Raw genomic sequence first — 21,066 nt, 5'->3', positions numbered from 1 at the left:
AAGGAAGGTTGGAAATCTACTCCTGACAATGACAGAAGTAGAAGTTCTTCCAGGGTTGGGGAAAAAAAGTGGTTGGAGGGAAAGTGAAATAGCAGACGCTCAATAGATTTTCCAGTGAGCAAATTAAAGCCACTAATTCAAAGACATATACCATGGGTGCACTATTGTGTCTTTCTTTAAGAATTGGGTCTCTGATTAGGTCTGGCGTTAACAAAGACATTTGGTTTTTATTAAACTTATATTTCTCTTTCTATCTGCTAGCTTTACTGTGAGTGATTGTATTCTGCTCTTCCACAAGGAGCATATTGGCACACAAAGTAGTTTTGTTCCATGCCAAGAACTACTGTGGCAGTCTGTTGTTTAATGAAACTGGAGAGGTCTCCCCCTGAAAAGAACATGGAGGGCCCACTTCCAGGCTCACTCATGGCAAGGGCTGTGGGGGGACCCTAGTGGGGAGGGCTGCGGGGCCTTTGTTATGCCACTGGCAGTATTGTGTGCTTTCTGAGACCAAAAACTTTTTTTTTTCAATGATGAGGACCTGGCAGCCCCCACAACAGTAAAGTGTTACAAAAGCAATGTCAAAACAAGACACGCATTGACGAAACCAAGAGATTCCCAAAAATGTTAGATCGGTTGGCTTTGCCAGTGCCTGTTTATTTTCATGCTTCCCATAATCTTGTTGAAAATGGTCACAGTGATTTTCCATTAGGAATATTTTTGGGAAATACTAGCATCAACACATTATACTAAATGACGCTTTGAAGAAATATCACCTAAAATTTAATAGTAGCGAAGTGTTTTTTTTCCTACTTGTATTTTTTTCTGAGCATTTAATTTTGTAAGCAAAAATTCATCACTCTCACTTACAAGATTCTGCAAAAAATCAGGGAGCATTCTGGGAGCATTATTGTTAACCTTATATTGTTAAACTTATCAAACGTGTACACTTTTTTTTTTTCTGGAACCACTGTCAGTAGTGCAGTGTGACCTTAAAACATTTATTTACAGCACTCACCCTAATAATGAAGGCCTTTCGTTGATGAATCATAAATACAAGTTCGAACAGCATTAACATATGGACACATATTGCCTCAACTGCAGACATTTTCCTTCTCTGTACACTGGCAGCCAAAGGGTTTGTGCTGCAGTTGGTTGAGCCTACTTGTCCTAAGGACAAAATAAACATGAAAACTTGTTGCCCTTGACCTTAAACAATATGTCAAGGGCATCGGGTGATAGGAATTCCACATCCCTGCTCCCCTCTGATAAGCCTAAGCGGTTGGACCACACTACCACAAATAGAGCACTTGGGATTATTAAAGTAAACCACTGTAAACCAATAAGGGTTTTCTGGACTATCTGCATGGTGTACCCCTACAAATGGTAGATTACATAGATAACCAGCTTCCTACAGCCTTCTATCCTTGTAGAGTGGTGCTTCACATTTGGGCCTCCTTTCTTCCAGCGATGTTCACACCCATTCATATAGGTCAACCCATCACCTTGCCAACTTTCTACGCTCTTCATAACCTTTCCAAGGATGAGGAGTTTCTCCATTATTTGGACCCCGAACGAGCACGATTGTGCTACCTTGACCGCACACGGGAATTCTGGGTGGACAATCAACTCTTCATGGGATATGTCGGAGCTAAGAAGGGTCATGCTGTGCAGAAAAAAGATCATCTCTAGATGGTCATGCTCTGCATTAAAATCTGCTATGCACTGGCCAAGAAGCAACCCCCTGAGGGCCTGCGTGTTCATTCCACCAGAGCCAAATCTGTGACCACTGCGATAGCACAAGTAGATCCATTCCATGATATCTACCAGGCAGCAACATGGGCCTCCCTGCACACATTTACCGAACATAACTGCATGGAAAGTTGTGACACGTGTTTTGCCCGTTAAGTCCTGCAGTACTTCCTCATCTGAAATTGGCCAGCAGAATACCACCGGGGCTGGTATTTCTTGGGTGTCTGTTTTAAGGTAAGGAATCTGCAGCTAGAAGTCTCAATCAGATGAACAAGTTACTTACCTTCGGTAATGCCTAACCTGATAGAGACTATATCTAGCCTCAGATTCCTTATTTGCCCACCCATTCTTCCTGCTCTGTGAATGGATTTCTAGGGACAGGCTATATCCCTTTCAGGGCCCTAGTTATCCACACCAGTGGTCAGTGGTGTTCATGGCTCTGCGCTTCTAGTGTGTAAAGTTGTGAAACAAAACTAGCAGTGCACCTGGGTGATCCCTGTAAAGGTGACATGTATGTCACTTCCTGCATGGAAGCCACTGACAACGCATGCTGGCTGATTGATGCAACCCACCGGCGCACACGGTACTGCTCACGAAAAATCTTCCAGATCAAGTCTGATGCCTGGGATTATTCTAAGGTAAGAAATCTGCAGCTAATTATAGTCTCTACCAGATAAGGCATGTTACCAAAGGTAAGTAATTTGTTTCTTCGGTCATAGACCCCATGTTGGTAGTTAAGTTAGGAGTTAACCCAATGTTGGTTAGTTTGCCTGTAGAAGTGGAAGCAGCAACATGGAATCTTCCCAGTATCAGCTGTCAGGTTCCCACTGTATGTAAGAATGGACCCTCTGTGTTGTCTGTTACAAGAGTACCATAGTGGGAACTGCACCCTGAAGTGCCAGAGATAATTGCCAGTTTGGGGTTTCCATTAATTGATATTTATCATGTCCCAGAACTGGAAGTGTCCGTGGCTTTGTGGCATGTACTTTCCTCTGAATGGTTCCCTCCAGGACACCTCAAGATGAAACTGTTTTCAGAGCCTGCTGCATGTGTTCTGTCGACCCTGCTTATGTCATAAAATCCTGCAGAAGGAGCTGGAGGAACCAGCACAACTGATTCTAATCTCGCCAGACTGGATACAGAGGATCTGGTACCCCAATCTATTGCCACTATGTATCCTTTCCTGTAACTTTCAGTTGCCGACTTTCTCTCGCAGCAGGATGGGTGGGCCTCCAACACAATTCCAAAACTCAATAGCTGCACATATGGGCATTAGACTCCTTTTGCCTTCTTGATGGGGTCACAGATGTCCTGTTGACAGCCAGGAAACTGGTTTCGAACTCTGTCTATGCAGGTTGCTGGGCTAAGTTGTTCAGTGACAATCGCTTTGTCTTGCCTTTCTGACATCTTGTGATTTATGTTGTCCCTTGCAAGCAGGGAATTGCAGTAGCTACACTTTACAGCCGCCAGGAGGCCCGGCCTGCATTAGGTAGCCTTCCTGATCAACCTTCTCTCTTTAGATTACTGCAACTGTGTTAACATTTAATTCCAAGATTTCCATTCCTTGTTTTTTCCCCACTTGGTTTACTATTCCCTAGTGGGATTTGAATCTCATTTTGGTGTTCCTGATAGCTTCCTGGTATAGCAGTTGCCCGGTTTGACGACTTACTCTAAAAGCAGTTCTGCTGGTGCAATACCCAGGAAACCCTCAGGCCATATCAGTTTGAACACCTTTTGGAGTTTTCTTCCTATATAAATGAATTGGTTCTTTGCTTTTACCATCGTTCTTACCCAAGGTGGTATCCTTATTCCATGTGGCACACTCTATTACTCTTCCATCTTTCTTCCTTCCTCCACATCCAGGTTAGGAGGAGGAGTGACTGTAAAAACCCAGTGTCATCTTAAGTAGTTTTGGGACCCCTATTCCAAACAACTTCGAATTTTATTCCCGGTTTTCTGCTAAATCATGGCCTCACGATAGACCAATATTGAATTACCTGTTAAACTTTCAGAAACAGTGTCAGACAAAAACTGTTGGAATGTGTCCCTCGCCGTCTTGCCACAAAATCATTAAAATGACACAAAAAAGAGAGGCAGAGTAAGAGGTAGGCAGAACGAGAAAGAAAAATAGACAGAGGTGCGATAGAAAAATATCACTTTTCCATGGGGCTATTGGTTTGGTATTTTGTTGCTCTGAGCAGGTGCCAACTTTGCCCAGGCTTTAAATAACTCAGCATAGACTTTATCCCAGGCATTTGGTGTCTTACTACATCAACCACGTTTGTCAGGTTGGAGCCAAGTATGTGCAAGATGGTGATGGTGCGCACTGTTTTGTGCTGGGTCAACCTTTATATAAAGATCCGCTACACCCTGGCCAATATGGACCCTCAGGAGGGCATTTAGAGTCCTTTTGCTAGAGCTGCGGCAGGCTGCCTTCATGGCTTTCTCCAGAGGCTTCTCAGTTGCTGACATCCATCAGGCAGCTACATGATCAGGTTTTATAATCCTACCAAGCACCACTTCCTTAATGTCTCAGGTGCATGTAACCTGCAGGTCATAGATTTGCTTGGTTAACCAGTACTACTCCTTCCCACCTTCCATGGGGGTATTGCTTTGGGACTAATTTTTCAAGTGACAAATACGTGGCAAGATGTAGCTGTCAAAATAAACATTTTGTTAATGTTGGTAACAATATTTCTGGTGAATACATAACCTTCCCTCAAATTCCTCCTCGCACTCCCTCCTCCTCTTCTGAGGAGTTAGTGCCTAGACTTGAAAGATCCCAAGATTATTTTGTGCTGCATTTGTCCCTGTCCTTGCTCTTCTCGGCTCATCTCTGCTCGGCTCGATAGCCTGAAGTAAAAGTCATGATTAGCAGCAAGGTATTCTGGTGTGCAGAGGCAAGTCTGGTACCTCCTGCTGGAGCACTTTTGCGGGGGAAAAGCCTATGTAGGCCGCTGCAAAGCCTGAAAGGCTAATTCTTATGGCGAGGATTCTGCGAGAAGATTTTGCACCCACCAAGTAGTTTATTGCAGAAGGTAAAGTAATTTTAAATTTTTACTAAATAACTTTCAGCGACTTTCTGTATCTTTTGTGTCCAGGAGAGAAAGTGTCTGATGTAAATCACTGGTCTGGTTGAATTTTCGCACATGCAACAGGCTGCAGGGGCAGCCCAAGATTAGAATTCAGCATTCTAATGTGTGAGAAGAACGTAATTGTGAAGGTGAATATTTTTAATCCTGATGGTTGATATAAATTGTCCGTAATTGTAGCATTTACTTTTTTTCTATTTATTTTAATTATTTATTGTCGTCCAGCTTGGAGAGAAGGTTGACAATCATTATTTTGTATGTGCCTTTGTAGTGTGGTGGGAAAATTGTATTCTCCTACGCTTCTCATAGCTGAAGAAACCATACATCAGAAATAAAAAAACGTGTCTCGGTGGTAAACGGGATGCAACTGTGAGCTTCTTAGTACAGTAATGACCGTGTTCTGTGGATCAGTTGATTACATTCTGCTGACTTCAAAGGAAAGGCCTGATGATAGAAGCAATGTGAGGTGTAATGGCATGAAGAGGCTTATTTTGCAAACTGCTTGCAGGTGACAGTACAAGGGAATCTACAAAATATGGATCCTTTCATGTCTTCACGTTACAAAGTGGTACCAAATGGAGTAGGTGGGAAAGAACTGCCACTACTTAGTGTTTTAGATGAAGATGCAAGCAGCACGTAACAGCCAGTAAGGGGCAGTGATAAAAGGATAATTTGACGTAAGAGAACCATTTAGAGATGCAGGAGGCACCACAGTAGTATCAGCAACTTTTAAAACCTGAAGGACGACTGGTAGCATTATACAAGGGATGAGACCTTGCCAGGCTTTCTGGATAGCTACACAGGATGCATTTGCATATACTTCTTTTAAATCTGGATCTTAGAGTCACTGGTCTTTAGGTAAATTTGCCGTAGACTACACCTTCGTGGACCATCGAAGACTCTTCCACTTTTTTTAATTTAACTTGAAAGCCAAAAGTTATGGACCCAGTCAGCCTTACTGTGCCATACTTGTGTTGATGTCTGCCTGGTTCAATCCCTCAGACTGCTTTCATTCATTATCGGTGAACTGTACACAGATCAATGTATGACATTATCAACATGTTATCCGATTATTAGGTGAATGACACGATTTCTAGGAGGCTGTAACTGAACCTTAATTTGACCAAATAAATGGAAAAAATATTATCAAAAAGATGAATTCTCCGCTGGCAGTTGTCTGGAGGTGCCATTCACTGAACAGTTATTTCACGCCTTTTTAGTAGTGTTAGGACTATTTCATGAACTGGAGCTTGCACGTTAAACCATTTCTGAACTTATGTATTGCAGTTTTCAAGGGTTCGCATGATTAATTCACCATAAATAGGAGCATAATGTATGCTACAACGCTTTGAGACGTGTTTGCCTCGACGGGCGTATTGTGCAGAAATCTTAGAGCGCTTTCGGATCAGTTTGTTATATCACGCCTTTCATTGAATCACTTGTGGTGAGGGTGAAGGGACTGTTTTTTTTTGTATGGGTGTGGCGCTGATGGTATCTTCTTTTTAGAGCATCTGTTTAGATGTACCAATGATAAACCTCTTGGAAACTGTTCGGCTAACCCAGCTTCTTTTTCAAAAGGATACAATTTAGAACACAATAAGTGTCACTTCACAGCAACCACAGACATCTGCATGTCTTCCACCTTAAGGTGTTTATTCTGTGCGAATGGATGCTGGTTAGCAACTGCTGCACTTTGCTTTACCCTTGTAAAAATGTTCTCCAAGTTATACTAAATAAAAACTGCATAAACAGCTGCAGTGTTAGAACTTGCTCCTGTGCTTATACAACCGAAGTGGCAAAGTCATTAGGGTGGCTATTGCACTCGGGTGCTAACAAAGCAACAAAATGGCATTTTGCGGTGCAAAAAAATAAAAAAAAGATTGCTTTTTGTATGCAGTGTTTGGATGAGACAGAAAGAAATGTAGTGACAGATGTAAAATAGGCCCAGATGCAAAATAGGCCCAGAAGCATTTTAGTTAAAGCGGCAGGATAGGCTCAAGAGCCAATAGAAAGAAGTCTAAACTAACATAATCCAGCAGGGTGATCCAGGATGTATCTGACAGTGTCTCAAGCTAATGGATGAAGAGTCCTGAGCCAAGGATGCCAGTGACTGAAGGAGGTAGAACCAAAGGCACTTTGAGTATGTTAAAATACAACATGATCGCCATGAATGGTGGAAGCACCATTACACTTCAAACCAAATATAAGGGGTGGGGGTTGTGGGAGCATTAGGCAGCTCACATAAACAGCTGCATCATTGAAACTTAGCTCATTTGCTATTCTAACCTACAAATAGCTGTAATGCTTTTAATTCTGTTTTAGTTAAGTATATGTTTGAGGTGGCAAAATGCTGCGTTTAGAGCATTTCTGAGGCACTGCAAGCATACAACACTGAAATAAAACAAGGGGGGGGGGTTCATGCTGTATGAACAGTGATAGTAAGTAGAGCACCAACAGTCTTTTAGTTTAAATCCCAACACTTTGAGTGTTTTTGTACATGTAACTGTTACTGGATTATTTATTAATGTTATCACATACGCTGAGCTGTGAAAAGGAAAGTGCTGTGCATATTCAACAAAAGATGGCTCAGCAGTGAGTAGAGCTTAGGACACCTTTTAAATGCACACATTTTGCTTGGTGGCAGTTCCAAACAAACGTTTTATCCCCACACCCCTCTGTCATTCAATTAAATCCATGCATTCTCCTGCTGATGCAACCCACTCTTGTCTCAGCCCCCATTTGGGCTGGGAGCTGCAGGTGGCAAGGTAAGATAGGAAATGAATGGTAGACCACTGCTGTGGCAGACGAGAGGTATACTCTGCATCTGACCATCTTATATGCACCTTATAATGCATTGGTTGTTTGTGAACGCCTGCAGCCAGCTCATCCAATCATTGTCTTCACCCAGGATCCCCTGCATTGGTAAGCGCTGATGCTGTGGCCACTTGTGCACACAATATTCATCTGTCAAATATGAATATCAGTTTCTGTAATAGAGCAACCTTTGAGAACCTGTAGCCAATCCCTTCATTAGTGAAAGAGTTTACTATTGCTGCGTCTTGTGTAATTAGAGAATTAAGGTTAGATGTATCTCATTGTTCTTCTGTTGAGATCTCCCTGTACAAACTAATAAGTTAATTAGAAAATATTATACCACAGTTGTCGTTGATTACCTGTCTCCCATGGATGTGCACCAGTTTGTTTAAAGGTTTACAAATACATTGCTCTTTAGTTTAGAGCCATGCACATTGAGTATCCCAAAGCAGGACTTTCTCTATTGTTTTCATGTATATTCTACAGAAGGCTGTCACTTGAATGGGGCTACGGAGCGGTCATGGTACCCCATCCTGCTCTTATTCTGATGCTCACTGGGAATATGCCAGTGGCATTATGAGCTCTCCGGTGTTGGGTGTGACTCGCCCTCTGATGCAAAAAAGGGTAAAGAGGACAAAAGAAAACACCTACATTAGCACATGAAGACAAAACAGAAATAATGACTATCTCCTACTTACTGTCTGGATTTTCAAGAAGAACCAAAGTATGTATTTAGGTGTTCACTGTCCCAGCATAGGCACGTGCTTTCTAACCCGAAGTAGAATACAGAGACACTAAGATGATGATATGACTTATTGCATCACCGACATGGTGCTTAGTTGCTCAGAAGATGACTTACTTTGTCTTGAGGGTTTGGATGTAATTTGTATCCAATTTGACAACGTTTTGTTTATTTTTTCAGCGTTTGCCAAATTTGTAACGTCACTTGTGCAGCAGGAAATGGCCAGCATGCCACGTGGTGTGTACCACTCTGCATTAAGGGGCGGAGCCCTTCGCTCTGATCAGGGCAAGACCATTGCTGGGATCCCAAACTTTATGTTGAAGATGTATGAGAAGAACAAGCAACCTGGCCTGAAACCGGGACTGGCAGGTGAGTCCTGTGTTCTAGTCATAATAAAGCTGTGGAGTGATGTCTCTATTAAGGCTGTTGGGACATCTTAGTCAATGTGAGCTGTATTAGGGTCCATAAAATTATTGTAACTGTAAAGCTTTCACAATGTAAATAAACACAGATCTTGATAGACTTTGTATAGTATTACTTTTTGCCCTTTTCGTTCTGATCCAGCCAATTCGTTTACTGTCCATGCAATATCAGTAACCCACAAGATGGTGTGCTGATGGTATATTCACCCAATACACAGCCATTTTGAAAATAATGTTATTGTCTTTCTGATTGGGCTCTAGTGTTAAAGTGTATTTTCAGAAAATGGTAAGGTAATGTTTCAGAAAAGTGAGTTATCTTACTTTAAATGGCGAGCTTTTATAACACTGAAATATTAGTTGATTTTTACATGCTAATTATACCGAGGCTACATTTATTTTCTCCTTGATAAAAGTTTTAAGATGACATTGTTTCTAAGGCACCTGTTCCTTTTTTGGAGCTTATTCATTGACCGTGCAGGCCTCGAAAAATCATAACAATGTTACTATAACTGCAGGTCTAGTAACTTGAATAATCTACTCGACCTAACTGTAATGTACTTGACTTGTAAACTGGTGTCAAATTGTGTCATCCGAGGCAAATATTTTATTTTATGGAGCCACCTTTTTCTTCATTATCACATATGAGAGCACCTTCAAAACCCTTCCTGATTTAATAGATTAAACGTTTGCTCCATGAATCAAGCCCAATTATAGGGTACGTATGACACTCGCCTCTCAGTTCACTAACAGCATTGTCATTGTGGCGGGGACAGGAATAGGTATCAATTCATGTTTAAAAACTCACTTTTAATATATCACTTAAGCGTAATGTGGTAGTGCACTGTCATTTACAGACAACACATTTTCCATTGATATGGCCACAGACCTTCCCACTAATATGCAGTTTTACTGATATAACTGTATAGCGCATAAATAATGTTTGGAAATCAGGTTTCCGCAAATGTATTTATCATTTGCACATCACCAAGTAGTGTTCTGGTTTGTTCTCATCATGTAAAAATCTTTTTTTCATCACACAGAATTACATAATTGTGCCTGCATAACTACTGAAATATATTTTGAAATCTTTATATAGTTGACTTATTAGTTATTTCAGTGCTGTGTTAGAAAAGAACGTCCAGACATCTTACAGACATTTAATTTCACAGGGGTTGTGCAGCAGGATTTTCACCTAGTTCACTTTACAAAATCCTCTAACTTCACAGTGACAGCATGAAAAGGAAATGTTGCAAGAAAAACTGACTTCTGACCTCTGTCTCTGAATGCAGAGTACATGTGACAAGGTAAAAACAAGATTTAAAGGCCTCTTTTTTGCTCCTTCTCTTAGTGAGTGAACAGAACACCTGTTATCTGTTCGTCAGAATGATCCCTAATAATAGCTTGTCCTGATGAAATCTAACTCGCAATAGGGAGTGGGCGAGTAGATTTCACAAAGCCTGCTGTGGTTTCTGTCTAGAAGGCACCACAGCAGCATCTGTTGTTTAGATGCTATCCTAGCATGAGCCCCACTTCCCCAAAAAATCTACTGATTCTATATTGCCCAAGACGAACCTCAAATCTATACCTTTAAAAAAAAAAAAAAAAAAAAGCTCCCTAAACTTGTTGTTTATGTTCCTTTTTTAATTATTTTATTTTATGTTTAGTCCTTTGCTTGTAACACGTACCTTTTAGATGTTAGTCACGGACCTATCTTAAGGCCTCTTGGTATAGACGAGTGTGTGTGCTTATACATGCTATGCGATTCTCATATATTTTTTTTAATCTTTTTTTGTGATTTTTGTCGCAACACTGCAGCTTCATCAGAAAATACAGTAACAACTACTCGCACCAGCACAGTGCTTGAATATTGCTAACATTGTCACATAGCTCGTCAAAGTGTTCTACATCAATAACAGTTGTAAGCTGTGTTTCCTACTGCTAACCAGCCCACCCTGTTCTAAGTTGTCCTCCAGCCCCTGTCCTTTATGGCCGTCTAGGATCTGCCTTGTGTGTCTGCTCTCCTCCCTGTCCTCCCTGTGAGAAATTTGGTTACTAGTTGACTGGGGTGTGAGCTCTGGTCAAGCAGCAATCGCAATTCTTTTCAGGGTAAGGCACAAGCAAACCCCAGGTTAACCTGTGCTCAGCCCTCTGATAGCTTGGCACAGAGCAATCAGGCTTAGCTTAGAGCCAGTGTGTAAAGTATTTATGCAACACTTAAAGCAGTAAAACAGTGAAAACATCATATAACATAGAGCTGAATTTAATAAATAAAACAAGAACAAAACAACACAAATCCAATCAGTAGAGCCAAAGTCATGATTTTTTAAATGTTAAAGTGTAAAATAGTCCCTAAGAGCATAAAGCACAAACCGTGGCTATCTGTGTTATAAACAGACAAGGGAACCCATGGATACCTAGGGACCGAGTGTAGTCATAAAGTTATAAGGAACAAATGTCCCTAAGCGTACAACCGAGTAATGCCCTAAGTGCACAATAATAATGCACAGTGAAAAATCAAAACAATTAGTAATGTATTTATATGAAAAAATTCAAATCAGTTCTTTTAGGGTATGTACCCCTATGGTGCGCACCAAATCAGGTATTACACAAGCAAACAGGCAAAAGAACAAGGTTGTGACATCAAGAAATACATAGAATCAAAAGGGCACACTTCTTATTAAAGGGAAACACTACTGCACCCAAAAGATTGCCTGTTTGATGAGGTCCCTCATAGTGCGCCACGCCTTCTGGTATGTTTATTAACAGGGAAGCCCTCTTTGCTGCCCGCCATGCTCCCGACACCGCACTAGCAGGTAGCATTTTGCTTTGTGGCAGCAGTCCAGCAGAGTGACAGTCCTTTTAGCAGCACTGCATTTTTTCTTCCCAGGAAAGTATCCACCGGTCCAGAAGTATACTGAAGAGTCAGTGTCTGAGGTCCAGCATTTATACTCAGTTATGCCTTTGAAGTGGGGAGAAGCTTTTAGAAGCATGCCTGTGAAGTGCACAGATGCCCCCTTCCTGGCCCTGGCTCCAGCTAACTACACAGGGTATGCAGCCCTTTGTGTGGAGGCAGAACACAGCCTATTCAAGTGTAAGTGCGGTTGAGCCCAGCTCTTCCCTCCAGTGCTGCCAGTGATGGCCCATCCAGACACACCTAAGGTTCCTATTGTCTACGGTTGTCTAGGAGGAATACACAAAGCTCACCTGTCAGCTACACCGAGTCATGTGACCCAAGTACAGGCTATAGGCACTAAATAGCTAAGGCAGGAAAATGCCAACTTTCTAAAAGTGGCATTTTCAGAATGTTTGAAATCCAACGTCACCATAAGTTAGGATTCTGAATTGTGATTCCAGCAACACCTAACATGAAAGGGTTACCTGTTTCCTTTTGAAAATTACACTTATAAAATGTAACACGATAATTTGTGTTATCCTATGGGAGAAGTACGCCTTGCAATCGTAAAAAACAAATATAACTTTTTTCACTACCAGGACATGTAAAACCCAAAAGTACATGTCCTACTTATTAAATACAATGCACCCTGTTCTATGGGCTGTCCAGGGCCTAGCCTAGGGGTGACATATATGTATTGAAAAGGAAGGTTTGGGTCTGGCAAAAGATTTACTTTGCCAGATTGAAATGGCAGTTTAAAACTGCACACACAGATGGCAGTGGCAGGCCTGAGAAATGTTTAAAGTACTACTTAAGTGAGTGACACACAATCAGTGCTGCAGGCCCACAAGAAGACTTTAATTTACAGACCCTGTGCACAGGTAGCATCAATTTTCTAGGGACTTGTAAGTAAATTAAATATGCTAATTAGGCATAAGCCAATGTTAACATGTTTTAAACAGTGAGCACATGCACTTTAGCCCGGGTTAACAAGGGTAAAGGGTGCGGAGCCTTAAGGCCAGCAAAAATGAAGTCAGCAAAAACTGGAGGTCTGAAGGCAAAACGTTGGGGGGAAAGCACATCAAAATGCCAGGTCTCACACTCCAGATAAGTAGGGAATGTCTGATCATGAGTCAGCGGTTGTCTTTCAGCTGTCCTCAGGTCATAGGGCTGTCCTAAGGAGAGCTCCCTTTAAGTTGGCCCTGATTTAGGGTCAGTAGCATGTCTTTACAGCAAGTTATGTCCTCCTCCCCCTCGTCCTGATGTACTCTGTTTAGTCTGACCTCCTCCACCAGTGCCCACTCCTCCAGGTTTCGCCGCCATTTAGGAAGGGTTGGGCCCCTAGGTGAGAGCCAGTGTATCACTATCCAGTGCTTAGTCAGTAGTAGGCCCAGTGCTGCAATTTTGTGCTGCATTTTGCCATGTTTCGGCCTATTGACTTTACCCAATAGGCTTTTTCGGACAGTCGCCGCAAGTGCAGCATGTCTCACCAGAGTCCTCCAACTGCCTAGTCTTCTCTTCCAATGCTCTTGCAGTTTGCTGCAGGACCATGACGTGCAGAAACCGGCCTCCCTTTTTGCTGCAGAGTAGGCATTCCGACTGGGTTAATCTAGATGGGTGCAATGGACGTAGTTGAAGTGCATTAATTTAAAACACGCATTACTCGCCTTCTCCTGTATTTGTGCACAGGCTGTTGTTCATTCTTGATTGGTCAGTGAGGACTAGATCATCATTCTATTCCTATCTGGCTCATAGTGGAATCGGGTATCTATTGTGTTTAGTGCCACTGAGAACTGCAACACTAGTCTCTGTCCCCCTGTGCCCTCTAGTAGAATGTCCAAAGTTGCAGACAGGATAGAGGTCTCAGGAAAGCCGGTCCACACCTCCTGAGTTGAGAGTTCCTGCTTGGCAAACTGGAGGAACTGTCCCGATCCAATCCCATACGCCTCATGGGCCTCCTCAAACATAATGAATTTATCACCCGGTAGAGGTCCCCAGTTCTAGGCATCCACCATTCGTGCACGCAGTCAGCGACATCATTTCCCATATGCGCCTAAACTGTTATATCAGAAGTGCTCTACTAAAGGATGGACCTTTCAGTACACTTGAACTGCCACCCACCATGCTGAAGCCACTTGTTTTATCAGCTGTGTTGTATGAGGGGGGTGATGAGCTCCTCTTATCAGATGGGTCAGTAAGCTACCGTCTGGGAGTGCCTCTTCCATCTGTGTGGTTTTCCAGTTCGGGTCCCCAGTGTACCACTTTGTTGCATTATGTAATTGCACAGACATATAGTAGAGCTCCAGGTCTAGCAGTCCTAGGCCCTCTTCCAGTTGGTCCAGCTTCACTAACAACAGGCATACGCTACTTCTCTTTCCCACCCAAACCAGACAAGTTAGCAAGCCATCAATATTCCAAAATTGTACAGAGGCTTTAAGCCTCCATAGTTTCTTACCCAAATTGTGCTCTTAGTGGCCTGACCCCGTATGGGTGACACAAACCCCCAGATATCTAAAAGTGTAACACTCCCATGTAAAGCCCAGGTTGGGCAGTCGCGATTACTTCACCGCTGCCAGCCCATCCAGAGGGTACAATAGAGCTTTGTGCATGTTTAAGAGTAGACTCAAGACCTTTGCAAAAATGTGAAATCTCTGCAGCAACATTGGTACTCTCTCTGGGTTGTGTGACATATAATAGCGCATCGTCAGTGTACAGCAATACTACATGTGTCCCAACCACTCGTATGCCCCACGGCTCCATCTCACATCGCAGCCAAATCGTGAACTGCTCTATTGCAAGTGTGAAGAGCAGAGGCGACAACAGACAGCCTTGCCTAGTACCCCTCCACCTTGCAGCTGCGGGATGTATATCCACCCGATCGCACTCTTGCTGTTGGCACTCCATACAGCAATTGGATCCAGTGGAGAAAATTTGCCCAAAGCCCATCGCCCTGAGGACCCCAAAGGAATCAAATGCTTTTTCAATGTCAAGTGACACAAGGGCACACTCGTCTAGGGTCTATTCAACTGAGGCCATGACATGGGCAAGACGCCATATGCTCATGAGCATGTTACAGCCTGGTATCAAAGCCACACTGGTCCTTGTACACTAACACTTCTATTCTGGGGAGTAATCGATTAGCTGGTGTTATGGCAAGGCTTTTGGTGTCCATATTAAGCATAGACAGTGGACAGTACGTGCCCATGTCTACTGGGTCGTTGCTGGGTTTAGGCACCTTAACTACAGTGGCTTCCCTCATTATGTCTGGGAAACGGTCACTATCTTTGGCTTATAAATACATTTCAAGAAGTTTGAAAGGATCCTAGAGTGCGCTTGATAAAATTCAGTAGGAAAACCATCCCTCCCCTGGGTCTTAGCATTGGGCAACACACGGATCACAGCCATCACCTTTCCTCGAGTGATCTCTAATTTCAATGTCTGTCTGGGAGAGCCGCGGTAATCAAGGGGCGATAGGAAAGCTTGGATCTGGTCTAAATCAGAAGGGTCCATTTCTCATAGTGGGCGGTAGGGTAAGCTGCCAGTGTGTCATTTGACAGATTGTGTCACTGCCACAGTCCCATCAGGCCTATTCAGAGTTACGATCAATGATGTTGGGGCTTCTCATTTCAGCAGCCATGTCGGCAGTCTTCTCGATGTGTCTCTTCTCGATGCAGTTTCTGCCTGTTGCCTCTGAGGTTACACTTAAGCAGTGCATCTCACATGTCTGCTATGTTTCTCAGAAGAGTCAAAGTGTCCTCCATTTGTTGGTCTCCCATCCCGTCTCAGGCCTGCAGACCTGCAAGTCAAGTCTCCTGTCACATCAGTGTACGACGTAGTTGTTGGTGATACTGTATGCCATGGACATAAACTCGCCACTGAAGACTGCTTTCAGAACATCCTATTCTGTCGAGAACTTCCCTGTGGTCCCCCAATTAGTGTCTATGTACTCTTTTACAGCCGCTTGTATTGTGGCTCTCAAGACTTTGCCCATGAGGGCTTTCAAATGAAACCGCCATGACAGCATCTGCGCTTGGGCCCTAACCTCTCATAGTCTATAGCCGGTAGGGAGTGATCAGAGAGGAACCTGTTCAGGTAGCAGGCTGCTTAAATTTGAGGGCTAAACACCATAGGTACGAGGAATTAGTTCAGTCAACCCTAGGTGTTGTGTGAGCAAGTGACATGAGTATTCTTGATCTACAAGGTTTAAGACGTGCCATATGCCCACGCCGTCCAGATGCCTCTTGACCAGCCCTGCCAAGGACAACGCATCAGGGGTTAGACTAACGCATTTTCGTGTGGTGTCCTCATCTCCACACTAAAATGCGTTAGTCACGCATTAATAGCACTCTGAGGGACCATCCCTGATGAGGCACTCAACAACATGGAGCTGCATTTATTTAAGAAGCAAGTACGCTTTTTGTGAATGTGCTGATGTGTGCTGCCTGTTGTCTAAATATACATGTGGAGCCTAATAATAATCACGGTCGGAGGCTGGTGAAAACAGAACTGAGGTAGTTTGCAGTGAGAGGCCAATTATGCGTAACACACAGATCCGTGGGTGGCGCCTTGCCTGTAGTTGTTTTCAGGCATTTCCACATCCCACTGTGTCCAATGTAACACAGGAATTGGCCACTGAGGTGCGGTGGGCAGCAGCTTTGGTTTTTCCTTCCCCAGGCGCGACCTCTCTGTTACTTTGAAATGCAGAGGAGGTCACAATATGGCATGATATTTTCCATGTCCTATCACCCAGGCACCCAAGCTTTAGCACCTGCCACTGTAGGCAGACTCACTACCACCGAGGTACATGCTAGAAAACGACTGCTGGCCTCCACAGTGTTTGGGCCCTTTGGCACAGAAGTCACTTGTGCGGTCCATGTGAGCCCTGCGCTTGCAGTGGTCAAATGGGAACTTCGATATTAACACATCTTTCCTCTGCAAAGTTTTGAATGTTTATTAAAGAAGGTGTTTGAATCACTTTGACTGCAGAGGGAGAAAGGGTGTTTATTTACTGCTCGTGACCCCCAATGCCCCGCACCTTTCGCAGGGAAAAGATTACAAACATGGTTTGTTACCTTTTCTTGGCAAAGGAATTGCAGCGGTTGCTGGGAGATGGGTGGGGGGAGGTGTGGGGCAACACTTCTCCGCTCTAGCGGAGGAGCCGCCACTGTTTATTTATTTACCTACAATAGCTCTGTCAAAGAGAAAATGATTTATGTGGCGCTCCAGCATTCAAATTAAATTGATCGGAAAAACATTCTATTTTTTATTTATTTTTATTTTATGAAAGCCCATTTGTTAAATGCAATGAGAGAGAGAGAGAGAGAAGGAGAATGAATATATATAACCGGAGAGACCTCATTGGCATGTGGAATACTGATTAGTGTACAGGTTTTTACCAGGAACTCCAAAGGATTAATACAATATGTTGGTTTCCGCTCCATGTGATTTCTAAATGCCTTGAGTGATGTGTTCCGCACTATAGCTCAGCTGGGTAATTTCAAGTGCAGTAAGTACATTAGGACTTAGGTTTCACTGATGATACCATGCCAGAGACGTCAGGACCACCGGAAACACAGTAACTTTATCTTCCTAGTTCCCTGAGAGCTCCATTGATCCTGTAGACCTCATAAAGCAAAAACATTAGTGCAATTAAGATACAAGATGAAATCTAACTTGCTGTTGAGGGATATCTCAGCTTAAAAGTATGACAGTCTTTCTTGGAAGAAACACCTTCTCCTAAAACATGTGTTCTTCCTATGTGTCCAGTATTGTTCCCAAGTATTCCATCTTCTGCACAGGGAATGGTATGAACAGGAGTCCGGGATCTTGCAGTGGTTTGCCTGTTGACTTACAGTGCTATTGTAACTTCAGTGGAGAGGTTGTATTTATTAAGCAATCATCCAAATATAGGAGATTAATATTTTCTTTCTTGTGAGTTATTACAGCCACTGGTATAACATAGTATGTTGTAGTGGTAATGCCTACCTGAAAATGTAGCTATATTCAGTTTTATTGTGATAAGGATATGGAAGAATTTGTCGTGGATGCTTATGTCACATAGCCAATTTGCCTGCTGAAATCTGCTGTGTACTTCATAGCGTTTAAAGGTGCTAACCTGCGATTAAAGCACTGTGACTATACAACTGTTGTATTACAAGCCTTCCATTTGAAGGATTTTGCAACACATTCAAGATCTTTTTGCATCTTCTTATTGCTCAAAAGGGTGTCATTTGTGATATTTACTTGCTGAGTGCCTCGTTGCTCGGTTTTACATGTGCAAAGGTGTCTCTCTAAATGTCCCACATTTGCCAGTTGAATGTCACTCATTAGTATACTGAAATCATTAAGATGTCACATATAAGCAATCTGGAAACTTGGCAACTTTGCATGACCCCTAGCAACACCTCCCACATTCCGGTTTTAGGGCCAGATGTAGCAAAGGGTTTTACCCATTCTGTGTCTATGGGAAAATGTGTTCGTACATATGGCCCTTAGAGTGGTGTCTGTGGGGGAGAGGGGTGGGTCTATCTAAATCATCATCTAAAATGCAGTTAGTCAGCAGCCCAAATCAGTGAGAGCTCAGCATATGGGAGAGCAATGTGTAACAATGCAGGAAATAACTTTGTCGTCAGTGGTGGGTGTGTATGAGTTTAGCTCGGGCACACCTCCACCCCATCCAGTAATCCACAAACTTTGATATAGCATTCCTCCACATCTGTCTTAGAATGTCTGTGTTGAAAGGACACCCCCAGATGCCACCCAAAGAGCGTCTCCCCTGGCTTAGGAGGAGTACATGGAGATGAAAAGCTGACCACGCAGTTTCTTCCTCAGTTCCCCTCCTCCTCGTCTGTCAAGTGTGTCTCCTGTATTATAGCTATCCCTATCTTGTGGTGCCTAAGGAAGGCATGAGTCCTGCGTCATTTTTTGTAGCTGTTAAGGCCACCTACATTTCATGTGGCTAGCCTTAATGAGGGCCCTTGTGTTGCAGCCATTTTGCGTGTTTAATGTGAGTGTCTGTGCTGAAGGACTCCCCATCTGTCAGTACTAACTGAAGGCAACAATCCTGTCTGTCAGAACATTATTCACTGTATGTGCTACCTCTCCTGCACTGCATGCGCTTAGTGTACAGTTAAAAACTTCCCACCACCTCTCCACTCCCCCGGGGTAAAAATCCTGTCATCCAACCAACTTTTGTTTCCCCATCACGCCCAAACCACAGTGAGAACCTAATACAACATAACTGCCTCAAATGTAATCTTAACACAGTATGTTGAAGGACCTCACCCAGAGTGCCACCAGGCTCACAATTGCCCCAGGTGTCCACCTCAGGGGCCGGTCCGTCAGTCACTCCAGTGCTTGATTATGTGTGTATGTCTTGGGAGCAGTAACTGGGATCTTCACCACTCTGTAGCAGTTAACTCAGCCAGCCTCTATCTCTGTGCTCGTGAGAGAATTTGTCCCAGACTTTGCTCAGGGCCCGTTCCTGTTTAGGGGCAATGTCTTTTCAGGGTTCACAGTGCCCTCCCATGCCAGGGTGATGCAGGGTGTTCAGAGTGGCCACCAGAGCGAAGCTCAAAGCATTCCATTGGCCATCTGCTACTCATATTTCTATATAGAATATTACATTTATTTGCAAGATTTGGGACGTTATCTGGCAGATCGGGATCTGAGCTAGTGGATTGAAATGTGAAATTTACAAGTGCACTTCATAGGCTTAAGAACTCTTTTTTGTCAAATTTGATGCCAATCAGAGCTGAGAGGCCAAGGTGGGTGTTGACACAGTACAAGAATTGCTTCCCTCCTGTGGTAATGACCCTTTTAGCCAAGAGATGAAATATTTTATTGCTGCTTCCCTGTATACTACCAGGTGCAGGGGAGTAAGGGAAGCAGAGTTAGACAAGCATTGGCAAAATTAATTCTATTAGCTTTGCCAATGTCATTTAGCCATGTTGTACAGCAGTGCAGAGTAGAGTAGAATAGAGTGAAGTGGAGTGCATGGCATAGAGTAGTGTAGAGTGAAGTGGCGCCTAGTGATAGAGTGGAGTGAACCGGTGTAGAGTGCAGTGGTGTAGAGTGTATTGGCATAGAGTAGAGTTGAGTAGAGTGCTGCAGATTGGAGTGGGGTAAACTAGGGCATGGAGCGGCATGATGTAGAGTAAAGGGGCGTAGAGTGGTTTGGAGTGGCCTAGAGTGAAGTGGGGTGGGGTAGAGTGGCATTGTGTGGAGTAGGGTAGTGATGCAGTGTGTTGAGTGGAATGAGGTGACGTGGACTGTCATAGAGTAGCGTGAACTGGTGTGGAGGGAGGTGGCATAGAGTGCAGTGGCATTGAGTAGAGGTGTAGAGTGCAGGGACATGGAATAGAGTGGTGCAAAGTAGAACATTGTACAATGCAGTGGAGTGGTGTATAGTGGTGTGGAGTGCAGTGGCGTAGCATAGAGTGGTTCAGAGTAGTTCAGTGGCGTATAGTAGAGTGGGTTAGAGTGCAGATGCATACAGTAGTGTGGAGTAAAGTGCAGTGGTGTAGAGGTTGGCGAAGTAGAGTAAAATGGTGTAGAGTGCAGTGGTACAGAGCAGAGGGCTGCAGAATGGACTAGAGTGGCATAGAATACAGTGGTGTAGAGTGCAGTGACGTAGATTACAGTGGTGTAGAGTGGGGCAGGGTGCAGTGTAGAGTGCAGTAGCCTAAAGGTAGTATGGTTTAGAGAGCAATGGTGTAGAGTGGTACAGAGTAGAATGTTGTAGATTGCAGTGGCATAAGGTGCAGTGGCATAAAGTGGTGTGGAGTAGAATGGCATAGAGTACAGTGGGCTAGAGTAGAGTGGTACAGAGTAGAGTTTGATAGAGTGAAGTGGTGTGGTGCAGAGCAGAGTGCAGTGGCCTAGAGTATAGTCGTGTGGGGTACAGTGCAGTGGTGTAGAAAGGAGTGGTGCAGAGTAGTGTCTTAAAATTTAGTGGTTTAGAGTAGAGTGCAGTGACAAAGTAGGGATGGTTGAGAGTAGATTGTCGAATTGCGCAGTGGCATAGTGTGAGGCAGAGTGCAGTAGTGTAGAGTGACGTAAAATGTAGTAGAGTGGCCTAAAGTGCAGTGGCGTAAAGAGGGGTAGAGTAGAGTGCATTGTTGTAAAGTGCGTTGACATGGACTAAAATGCAGTGGCGTACAGTACAGGGTAGAGTGTGGGAGGGAAAAGAAGCAACATGGATGGGTGATGAGTGGGAGGGAATAGAAGCTACATGGACCGGGATATGGAAGCCAGGCTAAAAACACAAGCACTCATATGGGGTGCTCGAAGACAGAAAAAAGTAGCTCTAAAATGGGAGCAGTAGATGGTTACAAGTACTTGGTCCGTGCTCCA

At 43.6% G+C, this 21,066-nt stretch overlaps 1 protein-coding gene across 1 annotated transcript in view; it reads left to right on the top strand.

Moving 5' to 3' along the window:
- The window catches only part of FOCAD (focadhesin), a 1,081,710-nt gene that overhangs the window by 508,652 nt on the left and 551,992 nt on the right, over positions 1 to 21,066 (top strand). Inside the window, exon 20 of the mRNA XM_069239095.1 lies at positions 8,578 to 8,766. Coding sequence (XP_069095196.1) covers positions 8,578 to 8,766 — 189 coding nt within the window. The remainder of the gene's footprint in view (positions 1 to 8,577; positions 8,767 to 21,066) is intronic.

Source organism: Pleurodeles waltl, chromosome 1_2 (assembly GCF_031143425.1).
Source record: "Pleurodeles waltl isolate 20211129_DDA chromosome 1_2, aPleWal1.hap1.20221129, whole genome shotgun sequence".
Lineage (NCBI taxonomy): Eukaryota > Metazoa > Chordata > Amphibia > Caudata > Salamandridae > Pleurodeles > Pleurodeles waltl.
The sequence above is the reverse complement of the archived record's forward strand: the minus strand, read 5'-3'. Positions and strand labels throughout refer to the sequence as shown.